This window comes from Gadus morhua, chromosome 21 (genome assembly GCF_902167405.1).
Source record: "Gadus morhua chromosome 21, gadMor3.0, whole genome shotgun sequence".
Classification (NCBI taxonomy): domain Eukaryota; kingdom Metazoa; phylum Chordata; class Actinopteri; order Gadiformes; family Gadidae; genus Gadus; species Gadus morhua.
In genome coordinates this window covers 7,854,545-7,874,951 of record NC_044068.1, presented here as the reverse complement: position 1 = coordinate 7,874,951, position 20,407 = coordinate 7,854,545, and the positions used below count along the sequence as shown (strand labels likewise).

The window sequence follows — 20,407 nt, the reverse complement described above, 5'->3', positions numbered from 1 at the left end:
CACACAGACACCGAGTTGTAATGCGGCGGTAATGAGTGTAAGCTGTACTAACTCGCCCCATGTGAGGTGAGTGGGTTCAGCCAGGTCCGGCTCCCATATCCTCCAGTCTGGCTACCATCCACATTCACAGAAACACCCCCCCCCCCCCCCCCCCCCCCCGGCCACATACCCACATACCCCAGGCTAACAGCACCCCACTCCAAAGCTCAGCGGCAAGAGCTGGTACAACAACGCAGCGTGTGTGATAATGATCCACGTGGAACGGGGGCCTACCCCACACGGGGTATGTTATCATACACACTTTCTCTATCCGTTGCTCGACCTCACCCACACATGCAAACACGCAAACAATGGTCGCACACACAAAAAACGTGCGCGCACACACTCCAACCGCAGTCAGGATTTATGACGAGGATAAGAAAGTGATGCAAGAGATAAGCAATCTTCTTTCCCGATTCCTCCTATTTTTGCTGCTCTACCTCCCTCCCTCCCTCCCTCTCTTCCCCGTCTACCTTGTGAGTCGTCCAGGATTCCGTCTAGTGTCACGAGGCAGGGAACCGAACCGTAAGGTAAATATAGACCGGACGTCTTCTTAAAGCCGTAGTAGTATGCGTGAGTGGGCAGCAGTAGCCTATCACACGGAGTCGCATCTACCGTGGCTCCTGATTCCCGCTTTCCACTTACATCAGCATGGGATGATTTGCACACCATTACCGGACAAGCTCTTTTGAGTGCGTCATGAGCTACTACCGCCACACACACACACACACACACACACACACACACACACACACACACACACACACACACACACACACACACACACACACACACACACACACACACACACACACCATGATAGGAAATTAACTATTTTAACAAGGGCTTTTTTGGCCCCCATGTAATACTTTTGGGGCCATTATATCAAATTTTCGGTAACACCTTATTTTGTCTATGTTGCATGACGGACCAATATGCAATGACTCCCATGAAAACATTTGGGAAATACAACTCTTTGCAAATGCAGAGTAAAATACAGAAGTTAACCCTTTATTTTACGTCATCTTGATTTCGAAAATGCCATGAGTCCCACTTAACTTCTGACCTTGACTGACACACACAAACACACACACACGCACACGCACACACACACACACACACACAACTCTTCATTCCACTGATGTCTCGGTACACACGACGCTCTACACAGTGGGAACAAACACCAATGTAATGACTCGCCCCATTCAGCTCCTCAATTATGCTCACTTCACCAAAGAAAAAGCTGATTAATAAAAACACACTGTCTAAAGGCCATACATAGAGGAATTGAAATCATCGATATTCTAACTTGTTGAACAAGAAAAGTAAACTACCTATTTTCGTGACAATCGAGAAACGAGCTTCCTAAGAGACTGTGTTGGATAAGAATAGGGGCCTATGCTGAATCCCATAATGCAGCACATAACTTAACATAAACCAGGCTACCATACTGCGCCCCAATTTGAGATTAAGTGAGCACTCATCATTAATCAAACGGGTTGATGAAAGTGATGCGTGCCGAGAGGAGGTACGGTGAGTGTTGAGGTGCCATTTGGTTCACGTTTGAAAAGGTAGGCTATTTTAAGTTAGCGATGAAAGGGAAGGGGTAGGCTGTAAGAAATATGCAACTCAACCTTCTATCACATACACAAATCCCACACAAACAACCCAAATAAGCATCGTGAATGTAGGCCTAGTTACCTAATTGTCTGTCAAATTTATTCATTTCATGAAATTAAATCTCTCAGTTGTGTTTTCTCTTGCTTCACTTTTACGAAGAATACGTCAAATTTATCATTTATGAAATAAAACTAGATATAAACTATTTGATTTGACATTAACATCACTGTTGGTTGGGCATAAAACAAATCGTAGGCACTGAGTGTCACATTAATCAATAGGATAAGCATTCCACTCTGTTTGTGTGCAGAGATAGACTTGCTAAATCAACAGTGAAGTCCATGTACGCTCGCTGACCAAGGTTAGCTAACGTTTACATAGCCACAGACACGCGGCTATGGCTAGCGCACTAGCTAGCTCTTGGTAAACCACAGATTATGTGGTTTATGGCATTCTTTGGAGTGTTTTGCCGAGTGAAGGGGGCCCACGGTTTATAGGGATTTGGTTTGCTACATATTCAGGTGCACATAAAGAGTCAGTGAAGCGGGTCTTAAACACAGTGGCATTAAAGCCCTCTCCAGTGGCTTATCCATCAGTAAGCATTTAGCATGTACGGCTAAGTGGAAATTTGTTTCAAAACAAACATGGCCAACGATTTAGCAACCTCTCAGTGTTCTTCAGTTCAGGTTCAAAACATTGTCAACACATTGTGAGACTAGAGAATACATTGATGTAACAGTTAATGATACAACAGGCCTATCACTTTAGCCTTAACGAACACCACAATCAGACCTATATGCGACTTATTGTCTTAAAAATGCAGCCGTCACAATAAAACATAGCAACCTTCTTCTTATTTTATATAAAACAATATAATTTGAAAATAAATATGCAGTACTACTTTACATAGACAAAGACAAACATGTTAATGTTAATGAAAAATAATCAAAACATTATGACCCTAATTTAAATGGCTGGTGGTACGGATTATGCAGTTTTTTGTTTTTTTCCACCATCCAAATCCGAAAGTTTTGCTTTTTCATAATATTTAAATGCAGAATTTAACAGTAGATTATGCTTGTGTCCAATAGGGCGTCGAGGGCAACTTAAAAGCATTGCTTGATATTTTTTCAACATGCACACAAACACGTACACACGCAAACACACACAAACACACACACACACACACAAACACACACACACACACACACACACAAACACACACACACACACACAAACACACACACGCACACACGTTTCAAATACCAAAAACGCATCCACACCCTTGGATGAGTGACAAACAAAAAACAGACGCCATCTTGACGAAGGATTCATGGAGGGAATGTTAACATGTTGTTTTTTTCTTTTCTACAAAAGCATGGCGTCTCCATGCTAGCCATGACTGACCTCACAGACATGGGGAGATAAGGGGAGGGGGGACCGTTGGTACATAACACTGCATATATAAATAGATCCAATTAAATATGGGAAGGTAGAAGAGGGAATACTGAAAAAAATACTCTATAGCAATATAAATTATCTACGATGGACTATGGCATAAAGGAATATAAAGTATGTACAGTATGGAGAAGACGATCTGTTATTGTTGTCGATGCATTTACGTCACAACTTCAGAGCCACCTGACTGTCTGGTCACCCACCCAATGTACCGTCTTCTGTGCCAACGAAACAACGAAACAAATAATTTAAGAAGCATTTTGAAGAAGATTTTCTCAGTACGTTTTTGTGAACACAGTTTTTGCGAAATGGAATCAAAACTACAATATATATATATATATATATATATATATAGGTGGATGTTGTCAGTGGTTTTCACATTGGATGTGCCAGTAAATGCTCTCATGATAACAGACTTCCCTTTAAAAGTATATGGCACTCCAAATGATCCTTTTTAGTGTAGCGTTTACCTACACAGCAACCATTGGCAAAGCATCATTCATAATCCACGCCAGGCTCCATAACTTCATAAGGGCTCGGTCCACTCTGAGGCACAGATCCCCGTCGACTGTCTCTCGGTGCTGAGCGGACGGTTCTAGCGACAGTTGTACGGCAGAAACAAAAAGAAACAAATCATCCGCCATTTTGAATGATTGCGCTCCCACATACTCCTCAGTTTCACCATGTCATTCATGATCGAAATTTATTCTACAGTAGCCTCTAATCCAGTGAAGGAATTTGCATAAAATGAACCGGCGTACCACAGAATGTCCGTTAAAAGCCTCGTTACAGATATAATGCAGAAGAGCGGCCATTTTCTTTATAATCTTCAAAAAAAAAAACGGATAGGTCTAGTTATTTGTTTTCTTAGCAGCATACAAATGATGTATTGTTTATCGTGGTATTTACACACAGATATGCGACGGCAAGAGATTTCAGTCCGTTCAGTCCCTTTCGGTTGCTCTCAGGCGGTCAGTCCAGGGGGAATGCTCTCTCAACAGAGAAAAAAAAAAAAACCTTTTCCGCAAATTTACGGGTAAAAGACAAAGTGCTGTGCTGTGAAATATTTCAAAAATATTCCTTCATCTTGAACATTTGGTGCTCCGGCCTCATCTCCTGGGTGCGTCACATCTGTAGAAGGAAATGAAAACACGTTAAGTGCAGTGGATGGTCCGGACTCTGGAAATAAGATACTAAACTAAGTGGAACTACATTGCAATTCGATAAACTCCCTAATTTCTCATCCGGACTGAATAAGGTACAGAGAAAACTTAATGGCTGCATTTCTATTTTCAACTTCAACCTCGACCTAAAGGGATCTCCTCTCGATACATGGGATTAAGTAGCAGGTAGGAATAATTGCATGAGGGTCCGGGATGCCTAAAGGTAGAATCCAGACTTTGAGGTGCTTTTCTCACCCAGAAACATTTTGGCTGGGTTTGTCCCACAGTCACCTCAGAGGCTAAGTTATGATTCCACGTCAACGCAACGCAAGGGGTTTTACAGACCCATTACGTCCTTGCGGACCCTCCTTGTGTCCACCGCAAGGGCCGGACGTGCGCCTCCCAAAAATTGTAACCTTGCGTCGAGGCGGAGGAGAAGCAAGGGCTGTGATTAGTCCGCTCACTGAAACCCGATGCAGAACCAAAACAGGGTAAGGACTGCATCGAAGTATCTGCCTGGTCCTTGCGTTGCGTCGATGTGGAACCATAATCATCCCTTTACTTCTACAACGCCATCAAACCCCTATAAATCAATTACAGAAACACACACACACACACACACATGCAGCCCCGGGACATACTTGCAGGTCCTCTCGTTGAGCTCTAGCTGGCGCTCTTTGCAGTGTTCGTTTGTGTGCTTGCAGGAACACTGGCAGGTGCGAGGGTCCTGGACAAACAGCTTCCTTCGCCTCTCTGAGCACGGCTCGCACACACTAGCGAGAAACACAAACAGAGAGATAGAGAGGGAGGGATTATAACTGTGAAACACGCTAGGCCAAAGCCAGCCATATTTAAGCTTTATGTGTTAGTTGGAGAGAGGTGTGTGTGTCTTTTGCGGTGTCGGACGTCAAGCTGGTGTAACAAAGGGCCGCTCCCACACATACAGAAGAGGGGGAAGAAACTGCATGCGTCAAACATCACGCCATCTTGCAACTCACCCCACCGAAGTGTGTGTGTGTGTGTGTGTGTGTGTGTGTGTGTGTGTGTGTGTGTGTGTGTGTGTGTGTGTGTGTGTGTGTGTGTGTGTGTGTGTGTGTGTGTGTGTGTGTGTGTGTGTGTGTGTGTACAGTTGTCCACCAACATTTATATGGTTATAAAAGGGGTCATCAAAGCACTGGATGAATTAGAAATTGTTACAGTATGGCTTTGGTTTTGGTTTGAAAGGCAAGTCAGTTTTCCTTCTGAGCCCAATGGGTAAGGCAATCCAAATCTGATAAAGAAGACTCAATGTTCTGTTTGTTTCACAATGATACAAGTTCTCATTTTATTGAAATTCTTATGAAGGAGTGTTACTCGTTCCACAAAGAAACAGATTCAGATTAGGAAGATAACAAGAGAGCTGGCTCGGATTACAAATGCTGGAACGATCTTCAAACACAATCTAAAACACTATTTCGTGTCCGTACAAGGAGAGGGAAAACGTACATCCTGAGGAATGGACGCCTTCTGCCATCCCTGGCACACAACGGCGGACACATCACCACTTCAATTAACAAAAAAAAGGCCTTCCTACCTGTGTACTCTTATGTTGATTCAAACCAATGGAGACAACAAAGGTGGAACACAATAACTAATTTCTCCAGACAATGTTCTGGTTTACATAACCCCCTCCAAATCGTAACAAAAAACAAAAACAACGACCAAGACAAAAACGATCAAAAAGGCCATCGAGTTATCTGTCATATCTTCACATCGCATGAGAAACAAACAAAAAAACGCCAGCATGTTGGATAGAACAGCAATGAAACCTGTTATTGGAGGATGAAAAGAACAGGAGGAGAAAGGAGACCGCTAGCAGACATAGCAAAGCTCCGAAGACACAACAGCGAACCCAGGAGATCCCAGCACAGATACAGGGTTAGCCGGAGTCACTGGGGTGCAAAGCCATGCTGGTGGATTCCTTATGGGTTATCTGTACACGGTTCCTGTCAGCTACATCTATATAAGGTATGTGCATGTATATCCCATCTCGGCTTGCGTTTTGATTCTTTGACCAGCAATTCAAGTTCAAGATGAATTGAGATTTATTGAAAATGACTTGTTTCAGACATTTATCCAACCCAAGGGCTAAACATGTGGAGCTGGGAGCTTCAGAGATCCAAAATACCCTGTTTCAGATCATTCTGAGATTTTGTCTTCCTCAACTGTTTTTTTCCGAAAAAGGAAGCAAATTGGACTTTAGGATCTGAGAACTTGGGTTCAACTTTTAGAGAATAATTTACAGTTGGAAGTAATCATAAGTTGCAGCCCTAAACCTGACTCTCTCTCTATTGGCCATTGGTTCATACAGTATGTTCGGACGCTATGAGGTGTTTCATGCCCCTGTAGCTTCTTCTAGACTCTCTAACCATCCAGTGGCTCATTAGCTTAATTTCTACCGTGGTGTTGGAAATACGATGAAAGTCAGAACAGAGATTTAAATGTTCACTTTTTTTACAGCAAAATCAAACAAACATCAATGTCCAGCCCTGTTCCGATTTTTCCCATCTGTTTTTTTAAGCCAAAGGAAATAGAAAGACGTGATGTGCGCACATCCATAAACAGGTTGTGAAAGTGGTTGTGAGGGGTAAAGGAAGTAGTACAGTTCAAGGATTGGAGAAGCGAGAATACATACATGTATATGTGCGTCTTTCCTGTGTCTCAACATATGCAAGGGTTAGTCATGTTTGCATATTTCAAAACTGGCTGGCTCTGTCTAATGCTATCCAACTGTCCGTCGCTGACTGGATTTTGACCAGGTGCTACAGAAACTGGTGTTGCAAATAGCACTTTTATTCACATATTGGGATGCAATATCTGATCGCTGGAAACAGGTTGAGAGCCCTGAGACAGTATGCTTGCATGACGTCAAAATAAATTACACTTTTATTGAGAATTCTATTGGCAGCAGTTGGCTTAATGCTGGTAAGCTGTAAGACTACAAGTTGTCCACCATAGTTCTGTTTAAGAGGAAATTAGGGGATGATTTCCTTTTCATGCTAGATGCCAGGTGTGAAAGTTACGCAAATACGGTTTGGATACAAGATGCATCTGGACGAGACGAGACATATCTGGATACACGACACACCTTGGTACAAGGTGCTGAGCTGGGCGCACAATTCAAAAAAGTGTATTCTTCTTTTCTACTTCTGTTTGAGCCTGGTTAATATTCTACCAATGAGGAAGACAGGGATTTATAAATATGCAGTTACATGCTGCAGGTTAGTGGTGCTGGAGCCCAGAAGATGTTCTTGTTAAGTTATTACACTTTTGATGTTAGTATTGCGTTTTCATTTTGCGAACAAACAACACATACAACACAAAAGAAAACGTACCCCAGCTTAGCCGACATATCTTAAAGTGTCAGTGAACCCCACGTTTCATCTTGATTAAAACTCCAATAGGTTCCTGCTAATGGCAACATTGTGATACGATTTTTAAGCTAGTCCACATCTCTGAGTAGGACCGTTATACTGAGCGATGTTGCAAATAAAATGGGCCACACACCATGGGGTTGCACGATAAGTGTCCGATAAGCTTAACCCTCTCTTGGACACGGCCATCAACATCAACCGCTGCCCACACAGAACTCCTCATGTCATTAAAAACTCTGATATTGGCGTACACCAATTGGTGCCCCTAGGTCCTGCCGTCCAAGTTCCTTCGAAAAAGCCCCTTGGACGCCACGAAAAAGAACGGGACTTAAGGTCGGAGCAGGGTGGAAGGTTAACAAACTGGTTGGCGGAGACTGGCAAGCGCATCGGATTTTACACCACCTTTTTCGTAATTACGCTATATTTTTTAGTAACAGTGCCAAAATGACATAGGTCACCATGTTGAAGATCATCAGTAGACGTATTGGCATTCAAAGGCGAGTTTGGGTTCACTGACACTTTACCTCGGGTTGATTATGAGACATCGCTATGGTGGCAGTGTGTGGGAAAGACGGATGACTGGACGAGACAAGATTAGTGAGTGGGTTTGACGTTCACACCATCACCAATCGTCATGCTAATAGATCCTTTTCCCAGGGGAGTCCCGGTGGAACACAAACACAGAAGTCGCTCACTACACCAAATATGATTTCTCCTCCTCGGGTAGTGGTCCACACTAGCGAAGATAAGTCTACCATTCAGGCCCTGGTACATAAAAGTAGCTGTGTTGTTCCTGCGATGACACCTCTGGGAAAAAGTATTTGCATAAGGCTGCTTGTCAATGCGTGGATTAGAACGGCGTTGATCAGAGTGAGCTTGTGACCTCTTCCCAGGTAAGCTTAATCATGAGAAGCGCCACACTCAGGTGTAGGTACGGCGAGAAGGCAGAGCTGACGTACGCGTCAGGATTCTTTAGGTCGCGGTTTTTCTTTCGCTTTCTCTTTTGGCCTTTACGCTTTCCTTTGGGCTTTCTGGAAAAGAAGAACAGCAGACAACGCAGAGAGAGAGAGAGAGAGCTGAGATGCCGAGGAGAGCAAGTGGAGTGATACCTTACCACGATTCAAACTGGCAAGACATGAAGGGTTCAGTGGATGTTACAAAATGGAGGGAAGCAGTGGTGGTCCTTAGATTGATGATGTTTAACGTTTTTAAGCAGTTTAGCATTCGTTATCTATGGAATGATTTGTCAAGTATTTCAGATTGCTCTTTTGCTAAATAGTGTATGTTGTCAACCATACATTATTTATTCTAATGAAACAACGCCAAAGAAAGTTCTACTATAGTTGTAGTCATTCTTCAATCATTGAGTAATTGGTTGTAGTTAGCTGTCGGGGAGTCACAAATTGACCAGGACAAAGCCGTCATAACTATAGCCCTGGAACTATATTCTGGAATCATCTCGAAACCCCAAAAGCATTATTACATGATGTGGTCATCAATGTACAGTAAGACACAATGTAATACATTTTCTAACTGCCACTGAATTTGAATGCACTTGCACAAAGTCTCAATTCCAGGCTGGTTTACCGTCCTGGTCATGAACACTGCTTCCAAACAAGCCATGGAAAGAGCATATAGCAGCTGGCCTTCGGAGTTAAGGAAGGAAAGCTTGGCCTTTCAAGGGCAGAAGCTGATGTTCTGGCCATCTTGCACATAAAGGGCAGATCAATGGTAAGGGGTCACATTGGTCACATTGGTATGGTCACTCAGTCAAACTGTTTAACTATCTGTTCACTGCTTGACTGCGCACTGACTCTGGGATCAACCCCGGCCTGGGGGGGGGGGCACTTCTCTGCCAGGGCTTTCCGATGTTAGACAACACTTTAGAGTGTAGTAGCAGCAAAAAACAGAGGTTGAATGACCCCGAGAACATCCATAAGGCCAGCAGCGTCACAAAGCAAAAGAGCCGACTCGTAAATGTTTAAGATGGCGTTAAAAAGGAAGGGTCTCGAAAGTGCAGGCTTATCTATACGACGAGCCAGGTCGGAAATAAAACGCTGTCCAACCGGCTTTAGAAATGTGAACTTTGCGAAAAGGAGAACGGAAGGTTCATTGACCCCGCATGTGTTGGATCGAAGGGAAAGGTACCGGGCCAAAGCAAGGCTTTCAACATTTCAAGTGAATTTAGGAGGAACCTAAAAATAATTTTCTAAAAGTTTCACAGAGAAGATTTCATAATAGCCAATGGAGTACCACAGGCCTTAAAGGCTTTTGGACTTCTTTAACATGGATGTAAAGACGGTTTCAGATTTTGTTAATGAAGACACTAGATAAATCAATCTATAGTCCTGCTGTAATGGATGTAACACATTTGAAATGGACACATTTGATAAACATCAGGAGTACCATCAGTATGGTGTATAGGATGAAATGGAATATGTACATTCACGTTAAGTGGGAGATGCTTAACTTTAAACAGGTACAATTGGTTGTCATTACTGTTACACGGTTTCCCACAGCTCAATGATCCTTAAACGGTCAGGTTAGATAGAACAACAAGATAAATGTAGCAAAGGTGTACAGGAACTAAACTAAAGCTAGGACAAAGATCTTATCAGCTATCAATGACCTGAAATTTAATTCCCTGTTGGTGACAGATATATGTGTGTGTGTGTGTGTGTGTGTGTGTGTGTGTGTGTGTGTGTGTGTGTGTGTGTGTGTGTGTGTGTGTGTGTGTGTGTGTGTGTGTGTGTGTGTGTGTGTGTGTGTGTGTGTGTGTGTGTGTGTGATATCTGTGTGGTTGTGTGTGTGCATGTGAAAGAGAGCCTGTGTGTGTGTGTGTGTGTGTGTGTGTGTTTGTATGTTTGAGAGAGAGCGAGAGCCTATGTGTGTGTGTGTGTGTGTGTGTGTGTGTGTGTGTGTGTGTGTGTGTGTGTGTGTGTGTGTGTGTGTGTGTGTGTGTGTGTGTGTGTGTGTGTGTGTGTGTGTGTGTGTGTGCAACGGTAAGAGGCTGACAAAGATTTCCGTCGAGCCAGGAATAGGTTTGGAATGCTGCCAAATTCGGGCAAGCAATAAAATTGATGACGGTGACTCAGGAAAAAGTAAAGAATTCAATTATAAGAGGAGAAAAACCAGAAAGCCTTTTATATAATGGATCTTCATAAAAAATATGCAATGTACTCACTTTTCTTGCTCTATGACTTCTGTCTTTAGCAGTCTGAAAGACAAGAATAAAAGCAGGATGATGTTACATCACACACTCTTATTGTGTTCCAGTAAACAAGATATATATCAAGATTAGCACTGAGAAGAACACGCTTGTCACTCTCGCTGGTCAAAACAAGCAAAGGTGCTTTGCTTTTGACGTATTATGTCATCCATTATGTCTTTGGGTCCTTGATTTTGTTTTCCAGACAGGAAAAGCAAAGCTCCAAAGACAATCTTGTAAATAAACAACTAACAAGTGCGGCCGCTTGTTAGTTGTTTTTATGATTTTTGTTGTGGACAACTAAGATTTAGCGAACGGATTTCCACCAAACATCGACAAAAGATATTTATCAATGAATATGTCATTATTGTTTTTTAAGACATGGATAAATTAGCCTTTTCATAGCAAGTGTTCACAATTTGTGTGTTCAATGAGTTACATTGATTAGTGGAGCGTTAAGATTGTGGATTGGCAGACACAGGTACTTGAAGCAATAGCATCTGCCATTGCCTGATTTTATCAGCCTCATTTTAGCTAAAACGATATTGCACAGTGTGCATTCTGATAAATTACACAATCTTAGATTGACTCTATTATACTCGCAGTCTGTGTTGGGATAGGTTTCACGTGGAATGTCAGACACAAAAACAAAAACAAACATGAGACAAAAAAAAGATACAACTCAAGCGAACACTTTCAGATAGTAAACCAGAGGAAGTGCATGAAATCTATTGTTTCATTGTCATCAATCATGTGTTGTAATGCATGCACGCACACACACACACATGCACACACACATACACACACACAATTTGTCAGGTCTGCTCTGTGTGGGTAATAGATTGTGAAGCAATAACTCGCTGGCACCCTGGACACATTGGCAAGCCAACAGTGTTGGGAAACACGTATTATTAAGAAGGTCACACAGACTCTGAACGCTTTCCATTTGACTCGGTTAGGAGAGCTGGCAAGTATTGGATTGGCTTGAAAAATAGACGGATGAATATGCAAAATCGTGGTCATACATATTCAGAACTATGAATGCATAGAGCATATGGAATTGGAATTGTTTTCTCAATAAAGGCCTCATGTATTGAGGTCTTTTATGGAGATGTTTGTGGCTCTTGGTATGTACATGCCCTAGCCCGGGAATGGCAAATGCTATTGCTATCTAGCTTCTAGCTAACTCTGGTGATATTGAAATAAACGCACGCACAAATAAATAAACAGGATTTCTGCATCGCGCATTGATGATAAATGATGACCAAATCTGTTTGCCACTGTTAAAACATATCCAGCTGAAGTATAAACTACCTGAATACATACATGTGGCTAAAGAGTTGAGCTATGTTTTTGTAAGGAAGCTATGCTATCTCTAAATGACTTACCTGTGAGCTTTGTTAGCCACATGAAGCCACTGTATTATACAAAGCCTCATTTGCTAGGCTATTGTCTTATGGGCCAATAGAGCCCATTCCCATTCACAGCACAAAAGGGACTCATGACGAGGCGTAGTAGTTTAATCGTTTGGTCTCGCCAACACAAACTGAGAGACATTCGTTGGAGGGCATTCTGAGGGTGAGATGCTTTTCAATGGGTTTATCTTGGACCAGCGATCAATAGTGAACGTTATCTGACCAACCAAGCGCTGAAACATACCTCCACATGCCATGGAATGAAAACAAAGGATTATGTAGCACAGCACCTTAGCAGGTTCAGCTCACAATTCAATAAACATACATTATATATATAAATATGTGTTTTTATGTGTTGCGGGTTTCTTACCTGCACTCACATGCGATGTGTTCTGCAAAACTCTTAAATGAATTATTTTGCTGCCTGTGCAGTTTTATTCTTTTAATCTGTGGAATAAAAAAACAAAGAGGAAAGAGTTGAACAAAGACACTGCAGGACAAAATCAAGGGTTGGTTGGGTATTAACTACACAGGACTTCTGCCTTTGAAATTGATTAGCTTGCCAGTCTTGACTGGAATTGTTCCATGGTTCTGACAGACAGAGGTACAAAGTTTGGGTTGAAAGGTCCAACTCTCCCTTGTGGGGGCAGATGTATCGGTGGTGAGTGACAGCTCTAAAATGCAATTACTGATATCGGCATAGAGACTAAGGAATGGCAAGACCACAGAGGGAAATGAAGGAGAAATACTAAAACAACAAGAAATCCTCATCTCGCCTAAAGTATGTAATATCTGCTCTTACTGACAGTAAAAGTACAGCTGGCATCTGGAAGGTGTCTAGCTATAATCTAAACCACCTCGAGCCATAATCCAATGAAAACCCTAGGAACGGTCACGTCAACAGCTCACCTATGACATACTGAGTGAGGTTTGTGGTACACTGCGTCCTTCCATGTCAAACTTCAACATGAAATGGAAATTTTACCTTTGGACTATTTTTAAAAACACAATCCCCCCATCATAGTATTCCCTGATTCAAAAATGCATGTCAAGAATGATCAGAAAACATTAACATCAAAATGTAATCCACAAAGCTGCTCTACGACCTTTGCCAGGGACGTCAGGCGATTCCGACATGGCCACGATCAAATCGTGCTCCGACGGATCACAACACAGAACCCTACGTTCCTCCTCATCGCTACTAATCCGAATTATCCTTCGGCAAGACGTCAGACCATTACGAAACAAATAAGTATGCTTGCGGCCGAACGGTTCAAACTAAAAAAAAACACCACCCAAAACAAAACAAAGAGGTGGCCGGCGGTTCAAAGTGTCCTCTCCTCCACCCTGAAGACACTCTCCTCCACCCAGAGCAAGGGGAGGCCAGCGGCCGCTCACCTCCATGGTGATGTTATGGCTGGACGTGGGGGTGCACTGCATCTTCTCGTCGCTGCAGCAGCCGGCACAGCGCCGCAGCACCACGCAGGAGGGGATGTAGATGTTCTCCACCTCCTCGGGGTACTCGTGCAGCACCTCCACCAGCACCTCCCGCGGCTGACACTGGGACTTGTTGTACACCTCCATGAAGGGGACGACTGGTGGAGAGACAAGGGGTGGAGCAGTATTATATATACAGCATATATAAAATATATATTGCATAATCTGTATATATATATATATATATATATATATTTAGATACATATCCTAATGAGTAGATATTGTCTGAAAGAAAGCTGCAGATCTGTGTCTGTCTATCTCTACTCTGGCTGTGTCTGTCTATCTCTCGTCTGCCTATAACCTATCTTTGAAGTGTAGCCTACACACAGACACACACACGCACACGCACACACACACACACACACACACACACACACACACACACACACGCTGATCATTCCGGTAGCACATCAAGTCAACTTAGGTAAAGGTTTTCCCTATGCTGCCGACAGTATAGTACGCACTTAAATAAGCACACCAAGGCCCAATCCTCTTTCTTTATATGTAACTTTACCACACTGTGTAACCTCATCTCTCTCAATTATTTATCAAAAGAAAATTCTGTGCAGAAATAGGCTGTTCAGAACCACTATGATATGCCAAAGAAGAGCACATATCTCTCTCTCCCCCCCAGGGCTCACTTATCATAACACACGCTATTGCTATGGACTATTACAAAACAAAAAGAAGCCCCCCGATTTGGATTGTGTAGCTCACCCACTGAATTGTCCAACACTTGGTGTGTTCATAAATTAAAGTATGGGATACAATAATAATTGACTTATAAAAGTGAATACAAATACACGTAAGTAGCGATTGCAAGAGCTGAAACACTTTTGCAGTTAGTGGTCACAATGCACACAGACGGGGGAGAACAAACTACCACGGGTGTCCACCAGTCGGCGACAGTCGTGCTAGAATTGTAAAGGTGATTCACACAACAGCGCATGGCGCATGGCGCCGAGCCAGAATCAAAACCCAATGAACATTGTATTCCCACGGTGCATCATTGAACACCTACCGTCGGTTGTACCTCTCCCCTCTTCTCTCGGTATGTGGGCACTCTGCAGGAACAAAAAAGACACACACACACACACACACACACACACACACACACACACACACACACACACACACACACACACACACACACACACACACACACACACACACACACACACACACACACCCAACAAGTTCGATGTTAGATGTTGTGTGTCTGCTTAGGGCACATAGGCCTTCGCCCGGGGATTTCTCAACTTCCCCAAGAGAGGTGGACCTACTATCTTGTATTGATAGTTGATGACGCAAATATGTATTGCGTGCCATATTACACGACTGTACTGACGTCATACATAATGGTTTCAATTAAGTGCAACGAGAGGACAGTATTAATTACGCAGTGATTAACACGCACACAAAAACGCGCGCGCGCACGCGCACGCACAACAATGACAACTAGAATCTGAGCTGGTATAAACTAGAAGCCAAATGACAAGCATTCCCTATTTGTCGTATCATATATTAAAAAAAACGCAACAGTCCACGGAGTCCAATCATAAGCGTCACTGCATCTGAAATCTCCACCCATTTGGTGGCGTGAGAGGGCCCGACCTCTGTGTGCTCAAAACGCTGTTGCCTGCTCTAAAGAGGTCTTATAAACGAAACCGGTGCGAAGCTGCTAACGGGCTGAGTGACGATAATCCAACGCCAGCATTATGACAGTCTACTATTGGGCTACTGAAGCATAGCCTAAACCTCAAGCAATACATAATACAACGCATTATAACTTAATATTCATTGTATCTCAAGTGTATATCTATAGTTTTCCTTCTGACTTCAATTCACCCAATTATTAAAGAGTTCAGTCATCGAGCGTGTGACTACACGCACGTTTTAAGGCTTCCTCTGAAAGCTTCGATCACAACAATGAAACAGTCCAAAACTTCTGAGAAAGGTTTTGGGAACCGGCATTTTTTGGCTTTTCGATGTGGCTAACGTTTGAAGTAAAAAAGAAAGTGCATGCCTCGGTACACGGGCTGGCACACTTTGCAGTGTGCACGCTGCTACACTCTGGCCGTTTTGATTCGCGCTTGTGCCAGTCGTGAACTTGCTCACATGTTCTGGCTAATTCAGAATGTTGTCCTGCGCCTTTAAACTGTAACAGTATCTCCAAGGTGGTCCAGTGCAGGCCTCGCAATCAACCCAATGCGTTGTTTAAACACAAGCAATGACCTATCAAGTTGAACAAGGACGTTAGTCGTAAATAGGCCTGTTCAGATATTCAAATATATATATACTTCTTTATATATATTGCTCTCAGTGAGACGAAGTGTCCAGTGCCCACGTTCATGCTGTGACATCTTAACTCACCTTGACAACTGACAGCGTCAAAAATAATAGCGTCAAACTGTCAATCAAGTTCATGGTTGAAAATCCAATGGCAGATGACGGCGGAAAATCCAACAAACCAATGTGGTAATTGTAACAAATATGAAGTGTAGAACTCAAATAATAACAAAAATAGAACTGCTAAAAGGTCTCTAAATAAGGAACCGGTGACTGATAGTCCAAATCTGGTCCCACGTTTGGGGCAAATCCTTTGCGCATGCCTTCCTTTCAACTGTTGCCAATATTTTTCAAAATGTCCAGAAACACGAGAATCCAGGACGCATATCTTTTCACATTGTTCTGAAGCAGACTATCATTTTCTTGAAGGGGAATAGCAATCCACATTACAGAAATAATTCCATGCTTAGTGCGTCAAGCGTCTCCAAATGCCTGTCCATTGGAACTTGAACTCCTTGAACGTGTGTACAGATATGCTGAGTCGTCGTATTGTGCCAAAATATCCGTACAAACTTTGCCCAAGTTGCTCAAACCCTGTGTTTCTTTTTTCCTTGGCTCTCCTTTTTGCGCAGCCCCTTTGCAGTGTCTTCTCTCTCCGTTAACTTAAAAAATCGACCAGCTCCGTTTCACGCTGTCAGACTCTGGAGCTGAATGGAATGATACGTTCCATGATACGTCCCGCGAAACGTCTGCGATTGGCTCTAAAACTCAAGATGGGCGTGCCCTTTGCTTGCTCTCGGTCTATTTCAAATCCTCACAGAGATCTGTCATACCGCCTTGACAGGTGATCGACAGCGCGAGGCTACTGTAAACCACGAATTCAAAGCCTCAAAGGGCCGAATGTTTGTGAATTTGAATCTTATCGGTGAATATCTGGTGTTGTATTATGCTCTCATTGAGGTCCAAAATATACCATCCTCGTGGGTTAAATGTTGTTCATTCATGGACATTTCAACTTTTTTCCTATGTGGGCAAATTATAGTATAGGAACGCAAAACATACCTAATCGCAGAGCAAATTCTTTACAACAATATACATTGCAATTAAACACAGCCAGCCACGTGAGTGTCGTTTTAAAAAATAAACACGAACCAGACTAGACCCACATCCGTTGGTGTCATGACAGTAAAAGAAGACGAATTACGCAACGGAATACGCACTTCAAAAAGGTGGACCGTGTTTTCGGACACGTATACTGCGTGCGTGCGTCCTGGAACGCAGGCCGGGCTATGTTTCATCCACCGCTCAAGCAGTCATACGGTACCTCTGTGCGCAACTGTCGGCTGCGGTCAGACTGCATGTGTGATCTGGAAAAAGGGTCTGCTGTATGGGCTCACAGATGGGCCACCTGTGAGAAAAAAGATGCATCGCTAATTAAAGGAGAGGAATTAAAGACTCAGTAATAGACCCGTGTGTTGTACTTATCCCGATGGGGTCTTGTTGCGATAGTCGAAGTTGTGTGATGAACTGAATGAACTTCATGAACACGCGCGACTGTTATACCGCCGTGTTCCGCGCGTTTGTTGTACTTACGGTATTAATCCAAACTCAATAACACAACGGTGAACAATCTCGACCAAACAAGTGGCCTAATCCTACCACTTATTGTGCTCACGCGAATTCCCGAGAACCGGCTACATTCTCTTCAGAGAAATCTGTTTTATCACACGACTCGCTCAAAGCTTTGATGCCCTCTGCCGGTGCTCGGGAACGCCACAATGTACACATGGAAAACCAATAAATTGTTACGTTTTTAGAATGTTTTTTAAAAACTTGTAATGATTAAAGAAATCTTCGCCATATCTCTACATAGGCCTACGCTATGACCCCTCGAATATCAAATCGGATGGAACACGGGAGAAGGGAGAGAACAAGGTCAATAAGAATTAGATAAAGCAAATAAAAGAACGAGGCAAGCAGGACAAAAAAAAAAGGACAACTGAAACTATCATGAAAGAGCGTTTTCTTATTGCTGTCTCGACGCTTGAGCCAGGCTGGAGGACGTTTCCTGGCCCCCATATACTGTATGTCTTCTGTTTAATTGAAGAATAACATTTGGGTTCATCAACTGTGTCACCAAGCTCTGATTTCTGCTGACTCATTGTGTGTGTGTTTGTGTGTGTGTTTATGTGTGTGTTTATGTTTATGTTTATGTGTGTGTGTGTGTGTGTGTGTGTGTGTGTGTGTGTGTGTGTGTGTGTGTGTGTGTGTGTGTGTGTGTGTGTGTGCGTGTGTGTGTGTTTATACTTATGTGTGTGTTTATATGTGTGTGCATGTGTGTGTGTTTGTATTTGTGTTGGGGGACGCTGATATACATTGTGTAACTGACAGTTGTGTTGAGCCCTCTTTCTGCTGACCTTATGACGAGAAGAATCTTGCAAAACACACACACACACACACACACACACACACACACACACACACACACACACACACACACACACACACACACACACACACACACACACACACACACACACACACACCCTTTAATGAGATGTTACCGGCACTAAAAACATCCTCCCCTCATTACCATCTGTGGATGATAATGTAGTGCAGGTATCACCATCCCTGTTTGTTTAATGGGCACATGTATACTAACACGTAACTGTCTATTGGATGGATCAGAAGTTCGATTCCCCGCCCAATGACACGTAGACAATATAAATTGTTTTTTTCTTTTGGGAAAACCCACCAACACATCTTCCTCAATGGTTTTGTTTCCTCATCGTTCTTCCCTGTATTGCATCGGTTGTAATGTAATATGTACTACAAATATCCCTTGAGCCTCTTCTCGTCTGCAGCATTCCTCCTCCCCTTCCCGCTCCGTCCTCCTGGTCGCCTCGTCTCCCCCTTTCCCAGTGTTCCCAGTGTTCCCAGCGAGAAGGGAGGGCCTGTGCATGGAGTAGGACTGATTGAGAGGGATTGAGAACGAGCGAACGGGAGAGACTGTGTGACGTATCAGCCTTTTCCCCCCCCCTTAACCAATCTTATATAAATTATCCCCCCAATGACCTCCACCGTTGACACTGATAAAGGGACTCGATAACATTCACACTGAACCACCGCGTGACCCGTCTGGCTCGGTGTGTGTGTGTGTGTGTGTGTGTATGTCTGTGTGTGTGTGTGTGTGTGTGTGTGTGTGTGTGTGTGTGTGTGTGTGTGTGTGTGTGTGTGTGTGTGTGTGTGTGTGTGTGTGTGTGTGTGTGTGTGTGTGTGTGTGTGTGTGTGTGTGTGTGTGTGTGTGTGTGTGTGTGTGTGTGTGTGCGTGCGCGCGCGCGCGCGTGTGCAGTTTGGTTGGAGGGAGGGGGGGGGGGGGGGGGGGGAGTGTAGTGAGAGTAAAATAAAGTCAAGCCTGCCTGCGTGTCTGTCCCTCTTTTGCCTGTGATTCGGTTTGAAACTATGTTTATATTCATATTAGGCCACATGACGTGTAACATACATAAATACATGTTTCATTCACGTACTAATAATTACATCAACGCATACATCAGCATGCTCAAAATTAGGGATGTCCGATATTGGCTTTTTTGCCGATATCCGATATGCGATATTGTCCAACTCTAAATTTTCGATTCCGATATCAGCCGATACCGATGTCGATATTTGGGTTATTTTTCCTCAAACCTAATTTAGGTAACATTACATATCTCCTGTTGTGGAATTAACACAACATGCTTAATGTTATTGTGATGCCCCACTGGATGCATTCTTGAATGCAACAAGGCTTTCCAAATGTTAACATTGTCTGTGCAAAATAAGAAAAATACTTCAACTTAATTTAAGGGAAAAGTGCCATGTTTTTTTTTTTTTTTTTTAATGTTCTCAGACAACAGTTTGGATTACACTCTCCCTGAGATAATCTTGACAATGCCCACAACAAATAGGGCAAACTTGACTTCACAAATGATAAAACATTGTACCTGAACAACTATGTGCAACATAGCAGTATGTTTCTTTAACTAAAACTCAATAACCTTAATTGAATAAATGCAGAAATATGAGTCAATTACAATGTGCACTGTACTGCACAATTTTGAAAACATTTATTTGAGCCATAAATAAATTAAAAAAAAAAAAAAAAAAAATCGGTTTTAAGCCAAAAAAAATCCGATACCGATATTGACAGATATTACATTTTTATGCTAATATCGGGCCGATAATATCGGTGGGCCGATAATATCGGACATCTCTACTCAAAATGCTTAATATCAGTGGTATGGTGGATACTCATCTGGGATCTG

At 42.9% G+C, this 20,407-nt stretch overlaps 1 protein-coding gene across 3 annotated transcripts; it reads right to left on the bottom strand.

Moving 5' to 3' along the window:
• Positions 1 to 1,029: 1,029 nt before the first annotated feature.
• Positions 1,030 to 17,791, bottom strand: vegfab (vascular endothelial growth factor Ab). 3 transcript variants are annotated; one of them, XM_030344665.1, is made up of 9 exons: positions 17,697 to 17,791; positions 17,428 to 17,511; positions 14,836 to 14,878; positions 13,715 to 13,911; positions 12,687 to 12,763; positions 10,878 to 10,910; positions 8,653 to 8,724; positions 4,922 to 5,053; positions 1,030 to 4,248 (listed from the first exon to the last, which is right to left on the bottom strand). In XM_030344665.1, the coding sequence occupies exons 2-9, from the start codon at positions 17,461 to 17,463 to the stop codon at positions 4,227 to 4,229; spliced, it is 612 nt and encodes a 203-aa protein (XP_030200525.1). In that variant the 5' UTR covers positions 17,464 to 17,511; positions 17,697 to 17,791; the 3' UTR covers positions 1,030 to 4,226. The 3 variants fall into 3 exon arrangements, with proteins under 3 accessions (XP_030200525.1, XP_030200524.1, XP_030200526.1); XM_030344664.1 differs by lacking the exons at positions 17,428 to 17,511; positions 17,697 to 17,791 and adding an exon at positions 16,188 to 17,380; XM_030344666.1 differs by lacking the exons at positions 8,653 to 8,724; positions 17,428 to 17,511; positions 17,697 to 17,791 and adding an exon at positions 16,188 to 17,354.
• Positions 17,792 to 20,407: the final 2,616 nt, after the last annotated feature.

Excerpts from the sequence above, each read along its gene's own strand:
- vegfab (XM_030344664.1), bottom strand. The coding sequence starts at position 16,241 with ATGAACTTGATTGACAGTTTGACGCTATTATTTTTGACGCTGTCAGTT. Across the intron at positions 12,764-13,714 it reads GCCATAACATCACCATGGAG|ATTAAAAGAATAAAACTGCA; the intron begins GTGAGCGGCCGC and ends TTTATTCCACAG. Across the intron at positions 8,725-10,877 it reads GAAGTCATAGAGCAAGAAAA|AAAGCCCAAAGGAAAGCGTA; the intron begins GTGAGTACATTG and ends CTTCTTTTCCAG.